This window comes from Anarhichas minor, unplaced genomic scaffold (genome assembly GCF_050575085.1).
Source record: "Anarhichas minor isolate MPS153535 unplaced genomic scaffold, ASM5057508v1 ptg000070l, whole genome shotgun sequence".
Lineage (NCBI taxonomy): Eukaryota > Metazoa > Chordata > Actinopteri > Perciformes > Anarhichadidae > Anarhichas > Anarhichas minor.
The window spans coordinates 427,501-435,000 of NW_027466516.1; the positions used below are offsets into that span (position 1 = coordinate 427,501).

At 45.7% G+C, this 7,500-nt stretch overlaps 1 protein-coding gene and 1 long non-coding RNA gene across 6 annotated transcripts in view; both read left to right on the plus strand.

The window, feature by feature from the left end:
• ptbp1b (polypyrimidine tract binding protein 1b) overlaps positions 1–2,479 on the plus strand; it is a 22,306-nt gene extending 19,827 nt beyond the window's left edge. For 4 of the 5 annotated variants that reach the window (XM_076079055.1, XM_076079056.1, XM_076079058.1 and 1 more), the window contains exons 14-15: positions 1–33; positions 643–2,479. The exon at positions 1–33 is cut by the window's left edge and continues 45 nt beyond it. In XM_076079055.1, coding sequence (XP_075935170.1) covers positions 1–33; positions 643–775 — 166 coding nt within the window. In that variant the 3' untranslated portion in view covers positions 776–2,479. The other variant, XM_076079059.1, reaches the window with a different exon arrangement.
• Positions 2,480–5,804: 3,325 nt separating this feature from the next.
• On the plus strand, positions 5,805–6,885 carry LOC142935009 (uncharacterized). The gene is made up of 2 exons (XR_012947747.1): positions 5,805–6,334; positions 6,431–6,885. It is a non-coding gene; the product is annotated as an uncharacterized LOC142935009 (long non-coding RNA).
• The last annotated feature ends 615 nt before the right edge of the window (positions 6,886–7,500 follow it).

The following is a 7,500-nucleotide window of genomic DNA, read 5'->3' on the forward strand; positions in this document are numbered from 1 at the left end:
AGGAGCCATGGTCAAGGCCTTCAAGTTCTTCCAGTGAGTCGTCCCCCGACCGTCTGCCGTATTCACTCGAGCCCTGTCCTCCTTTACCCCAAAGTCCCTGTACTAGTCCTGAACCCTCATCCTTGAAATTCCTTTTCTTGTTCAGAAACTCCTGTGGTTGTCCCGTCCCGAAGCCTTTATCCTGACCCTGTTACCCCGTGTCCTAGTCCCGAAGCCTTTATCCTGACCCTGTTACCCCGTGTCCGAGTCCCGAAGCCTTTATCCTGACCCTGTTACCCCGTGTCCGAGTCCTGAAGCCTTTATCCTGACCCTGTTACCCCGTGTCCGAGTCCTGAAGCCTTTATCCTGACCCTGTTACCCCGTGTCCGAGTCCTGAAGCCTTTATCCTGACCCTGTCACCTCGTGTCCTAGTCTTGAAGCCCATGTCCTCATCTTTAACCCTTATCTTTACTGACTGAAGCATTCATTCTTAAACCCTGAACCCTCACCCTTCTTGTCCTAGCCTTTGTATTTGCCCTGAACTCGTACTCCTGTCCTGAAACACTGATTCATACTTTGTCCCAAACCCTTCACTGTATTTGATCATGTGACTTTGTGGACTTCCTGTGTGGTGTGAAATGCTCCTCTTGGTCTCTCCTTCAGGAAGGACCACAAGATGGCTCTGATCCAGATGGGCTCAGTGGAGGAGGCCATCGAGTCCCTCATCGAGTTCCACAACCACGACCTGGGAGAGAACCACCACCTGCGGGTCTCCTTCTCCAAGTCCTCCATCTGAGCCTCAGACTTCCCTGGATGGGGTCCACTACACTCCGATCATTCCTATCAGTCTGCAGGAGCCACCGGGAAGTCTGGTGTGATGTTAACTTATTTTTTAAAACTCATTTTTAGGTTCTTTAAGAGGATTAGGGTCATTTGAAGAACCATTTGGAGGAAGTCAGAATTCTGGAGTTAATCAGAAGTCGGGAAGTAAAGTCGGTATCAGAAGCCGTCATTCTGAGCTCATCATCGGGATTTGGACTGTTGTTGCGTTCGTGTATTCGTGTCCTTCTTGTTTTGAAGTTGTTACCTTTTAGCCACTCTTGCCTTTCGACTTTAATCCTGGATTCAAGGATTAGTCAGCCTTCTAAATTTATTTCTCTGGAACGTGGACTAAAGTTATTTTAATCCCGATTTTATTCCCTCAGAATTCTTTCTGTAATCTGTTTTCCTGTGGTCCTGATCCTCTTCTCTGAAGTTCCCCCCCCCAGACCAGACTTAGTTTGATCAGATGATCCTGTGCCTTATTCCTGCAGTCACAACGACTCTGACGTGTTAAAAGTCAAATGTCCCATCATGCCTGTAGGCAGAGAGCAGGTTTACAGTTGGTAAAGGTTTACTGTTGCTGTGTTACACATGTATCTTTGTTTTATTGGTGTTGTTTTGTACTGCTGGTGACGAGCATCAAACACGTGAACTCTTTCTTGTTTGCTGGTCTTTTGACCTCCGATGCTCTTTTGTTCTTTTCATTTCTTTATTTCCATGTATGCAATCACGTTTTATTCAAATCAAATATTGTAGCAATATTTTAATCATTCCTGAACCTTTGTTTCCGTGGTGTTGTGTTAGATCTGTGAGCTCGTCTCTGAACGGTTTTATTTATTAGTTTGTGATCCACTACAGCTGAAACCAAAAACGGCCTTTTAGATGCAAACGAACCCGCCGGCCTCAGGTTCCTGGTTTAAAGGACTCAACGAGAGATGGAAGAAGGTGAACTGGTTCAGGCTCTGGTGGGGTTTTACTGTGGGAATGTTTTCAGTGTGACTTCAGTGTAACGTGGAGTGCCTTCAAGACAGACATCGGGTATTAATTCCTCTCTACTCCGAGATGTTGGAAGAAGAAGAAACCACATGGTGCTGTTTGGGTTATCTGTGTCTTAATATTCTCACGTCGACATTCCAGCTGCTCAGACTGAACTGAACGTGATGCATTCAAGACGCCTGGGACGTTTAAATGAGTCCAGATTCAGGTTCTTCCTCCAGAAGTCCTGAATCTGGACTTCTGGACCAGCAGATGAAACCTGAGACATTAGGACGTCTGTGGATCAGAGTTGATGTTGTTTCTGTCAATAATCACAAACATGTATTTAGTATATATGTATTTGATGATGATGAAGGCCATGTTGATGGGTAAAAGCTCTGGTTGTCTGTCCTGGTGTTTGAGTCTGTGAGGTCACATCCAGCGGACCAATAAACGCTTCTGCTGGATGTAAATATTAGTTACACGATGACATAAAGTCCTGTTTTGTCCCAGGTGATTTGAATGCATCACAGACGTGGAGGTGGGACCAGCCGGTCAGCAGGAAGTGGATGAACTTTGTAGCCCAGTTCTGTCTGTCAGCTGATTGGTGGTTTTATATCTGATGTATATTTTGATTCTGAGCCTTCGACTGTTTGTGTCACAAAAAACAACTAAACAGATTAAATCACTTTTTATCTAAAAAGGTGTCTTTGTTTTCTGGGTAATTATGTAATGTCTCACTTTTTTATGGGAGGTAATACTCAAGAATTAAAAGTTCACAATGAGCTCCAGTTTTTACAAGAATGCATCAGTAATAATACTCTAATGACGGAATATCAGTAATGGTACTCTAATGATGAAGACCCAAGGGTTTTGGTCTTCATGGAAAGAGAGACAGAGAGAGAGAGAGCGAGGGAGGGAGGGAGAGAGAGCGAGAGAGAGCGAGGGAGGGAGAGAGAGCGAGGGAGGGAGGGAGAGAGAGCGAGAGAGAGCGAGGGAGGGAGAGAGAGCGAGGGAGGGAGGGAGAGAGAGGGAGTGAGACAGAGACGGAGAGGGAGTGAGAGAGAGAGAGGGAGGGAGTGAGAGAGAGAGACAGAGGGAGAGAGAGAGAGAGAGATCTATCTATCCATGGATCTCTCTCTCTCACTTCGCTCCTCCCTTTGCTTCGGTGTCAGAGAGCTGCGGTGGTCTACAGGTAACGTGGGAGCAATGGGGGCTCTGTCTCACACCACTTTATGAGATGTTGCATTAATATTATTGTTATATTGATATTGTTGTGTGTTGATGTTACTGTATGTTTAATTTCTTGATGCTTTGGTAATACTGTTTTTAAACTTTCATGCCAATAAAGCAAAATTTGAATTGAATTGAATTGAGAGAGAGAGAGAGACAGAGGGAGAGAGGGAGAGAGAGAGAGGGAGTGAGAGAGACAGAGAGAGAGAGGGAGTGAGAGAGAGGGAGAGGGAGAGGGAGTGAGAGAGAGGGAGGGAGGGAGTGAGAGAGAGAGAGGGAGTGAGAGAGAGGGAGAGGGAGTGAGAGAGAGAGAGAGAGAGGGAGAGAGGGAGGGAGACAGAGAGAGAGAGGGAGAGAGGAAGAGAGAGAGAGAGAGAGAGGGAGTGAGAGAGACAGAGAGGGAGAGGGAGTGAGAGAGAGGGAGGGAGGGAGTGAGAGAGAGAGAGGGAGTGAGAGAGAGAGACAGAGAGAGAGACAGAGAGAGAGAGAGGGAGAGAGGGAGGGAGAGAGAGAGAGAGACAGAGGGAGAGAGGGAGAGAGAGAGAGGGAGGGAGAGAGAGAGAGAGAGAGAGAGAGAGAGAGAGGGAGGGAGAGAGAGAGAGGGAGGGAGTGAGAGAGAGAGAGAGAGAGAGAGAGGGAGAGAGAGAGGGAGAGAGAGAGAGAGAGAGAGAGGGAGGGAGTGAGAGAGAGAGAGAGAGAGAGAGAGAGAGGGAGAGAGAGACAGAGAGAGAGGGAGAGGGAGTGAGAGAGAGAGAGAGGGAGTGAGAGATCTGGATCTAGTGTCGTAGACTATGCAATCACTGACATGGACCCCTCCACTATCAGTGCATTCACTGTCAGACAACAAGCCCCCCTCTCAGACCACAACCAAATAAATCTGTTCTTTAAACTCTCAGGTCAAATGAATGACATAAAAAAAGAACCCAGTAAGCTGTTTAAATTAAATGCTACTTACCGATGGGCCCCAGACAGTGGAGACAAATTCATCATGGCCTTGAACTCACCTGATCTGATAGATGACATATCAATATATGACCAACAACAATATATCCACACCAGAGACGGTGTAAACAAGGCCATTGATGATATCAATATGATATTTCACAAGGCAGCTATCAAAGCTGACCTTATAAAACAAACACAGAAGCCTGTAAAAAGGCAAAACACGGAAAAATGGTTTGATCAAGAATGCAAGAGCATCAGAAAAGACCTGAGACAAATAGCAAATGAAAAACATCGCCAACCAAACAACCCAGCCCTACGCATTAGGTACAATGAAATTTTAAACACGTATAAATGTACAATTAGGAACAAAAAACAAAACTATACCCACATGAAACTTGAAGATATTGAGAACGCCATTGATCAAAATCAATTCTGGGATATGTTGAACAAATTCAACACAAAGCAGCCACAGGCATTACCCATCCAACATGGTGACATCTGGAGAGCACATTTTGAACATTTGTACAAAGATATACCAATAAATCAAACTAACTCAGACCAATATATTACAAAAGAAAAACTCCAAACATTAGAAGAAATAATTAAAGACAACCAGAACCCCCTTGATTTCCCAATGACTTGGGAAGAACTGAGCACACAGACAAAGTGTCTCCGGCCAAGGAAAGCTTGTGGTCCAGACAGCATCAAAAATGAGATGCTCAAATGCAGCACCCCAGAGATGCAGGGTGCAGTGTTGAAGTTGTTCAACATCATATTACAGTCAGGGTGTTTTCCTGACTGTAATGGCTCATTTCACCCATTCATAAGAGTGGTGACAAGTCAGACCCTAGTAACTACCGGGGCATCTGTGTCAGCAGCTGTCTCGGTAAATTATTCTGTAGTATTCTCAATAAAAGAAAACTACATTTCCTTGACGAACACTCCATCTTGAGTAAAAATCAAATTGGCTTCCTCCCAAAACACCGGACCACCGACCATGTATATACCCTTCATACTTTAATTAACAAACATGTCCACCAAACAAAAAATGGTAAAATATTTGCTTGTTTTATTGATTTCAAGAAAGCCTTCGATTCTATTTGGCATGAAGGGCTCTACTACAGACTCCTACAGTGTGGGATAGGGGGCAAAGTATATGATCTGGTTAAATCAATGTTTGGAAAATAGATGTGCTGTTAAAATTGGAGACAAACAAACTGAATCCTTCACCCAGAAAAGAGGTGTTCGTCAGGGTTGCAACTTAAGTCCGACCCTATTTAATATATACTATATAAATGAACTTGCTGTTGAGTGTGATCAATGTGCTGCTCCTGGGCTCTCCCTCCTAGAGAGAGAGGTGAAGTGTCTGCTTTATGCCGATGACCTGGTTCTACTGTCTCCTACTGAACCAGGACTACAGCAACAGCTGCAACAGTTCTGTCACAACTGGGCCCTGGCAGTAAACATGAAGAAAACCAATGTCATGATTTTCCAAAAACGCCCCAGATGTCAGGAGAACAAATACCAGTTTACCATAAACACCAACATGATTGAACATAGTATGAGTTATACCTACCTTGGTATAACCAGAACTGCATCAGGGGGTTTCAACATGGCAGTGAATGCACTAAAAGAAAAAGCTCGAAGAGCTCTACACGCAATTAAGAGAAAATTTTATAATTTTCAAATCCCAATAAAAATCTGGCTTAAAATCTTTAACAGTGTCATCCAGCCCATTGTGCTGTATGGTAGTGAAGTATGGGGTCCACTCAGTCATCACAGTTATACCCGCTGGACAAACATCCAACTGAGTCTCTACACGCAGAATTCTGCAGACACATTTTACACATTTTACACAGAAACACACCAACAGATGCATGTAGAGCAGAACTAGGCCGATACCCACTGATCACTAACATTCAAAAGAGAGCACTCACATTCTTCAATCACCTTAGATCCAGCCCCCCAGACACCCTCCACTCCAAAGCCCTCCGAACCCAAGAGCTGAGCCCAGAGAAGAGTCCCCTATGTCAGCTGGTGCTGAGACTAGCTGCCTCCTCTCAGACACACGGGGACCAGTCTCTCAACAACACTGCTCTCCAAACACCAACCAGAGTAAAACACATCATGGCGAGATGTAAAGAAGCCTATCTGGAGCACTGGAGAGAGGAAACTGGGGGCCAAAGCAGACTGGAATGTTATCTGGCCCTGGAGAGAGACTATGAATTGGCAGAGTATCTCTCTACAGTCAGAGATATAAAGCAGAGACAGAACCTCACCAAGTACAGGCACAGTGACCACAAACTGGAGATTGAAACAGGACGACACAAAAAGTCATGGCAACCAAGAGAGAACAGAACATGTGGTCACTGTGGGACCGGTGAGGTTGAGACGGAGATGCACTTCCTCCTAAAATGCAAAACATTCCATAAAATTAGGAACATCTACCTAAACAAATTTGACTCTGTGGTTTCAGATTTTAAAAAATCGAGCGATATCTCAAAATGAAAAGTCCTCCTAGGAGAAGGAGAGAGGGCAGACCTGCTGCCCAGTATGTACTAACATGCCACAACCTGAGGGACAGCAGGTGACGCTTTGGCGATGCCGTCTCTGGGCGTTCATGCCAACGGAGCAGATCTGAGTTTGGGTTGAATTGGGAGAGAGACGGAGAGAGAGAGAGATCTATCTATCCATGGATCTCTCTCTCTCACTTCGCTCCTCCCTTTGCTTCGGTGTCAGAGAGCTGCGGTGGTCTACAGGTAACGTGGGAGCAATGGGGGCTCTGTCTCACACCACTTTATGAGATGTTGCATTAATATTATTGTTATATTGATATTGTTGTGTGTTGATGTTACTGTATGTTTAATTTCTTGATGCTTTGGTAATACTGTTTTTAAACTTTCATGCCAATAAAGCAAAATTTGAATTGAATTGAATTGAATTGAATTGAGAGAGAGGGAGAGAGACAGAGGGAGGGAGTGAGAGAGAGAGAGACAGAGAGAGACAGAGAGAGAGACAGAGGGAGAGACAGAGAGAGAGACAGAGGGAGAGAGACAGAGAGAGACAGAGAGAGAGACAGAGGGAGAGAGAGAGAGGGAGGGAGTGAGAGAGAGAGAGACAGAGAGAGAGGGAGGGAGTGAGAGAGAGAGAGGGAGAGAGAGAGAGAGAGAGACAGAGACAGAGGGAGGGAGTGAGAGAGACAGAGAGAGAGACAGAGGGAGAGAGGGAGAGGGAGGGAGTGAGAGAGAGAGAGACAGAGAGAGAGGGAGGGAGTGAGAGAGAGAGAGAGAGAGAGAGAGACAGAGAGAGAGGGAGGGAGTGAGAGAGACAGAGAGAGAGACAGAGGGAGAGGGAGGGAGTGAGAGAGAGAGAGACAGAGAGAGAGGGAGGGAGTGAGAGAGAGAGAGGGAGAGAGAGAGAGAGAGAGACAGAGACAGAGGGAGAGAGAGGGAGTGAGAGAGAGAGAGAGAGAGAGACAGAGAGAGAGAGACAGAGGTGGGGGAAGGGGGGCACCGTGAACCAGAAGCTCCGCCCCTTCGGGTCTCA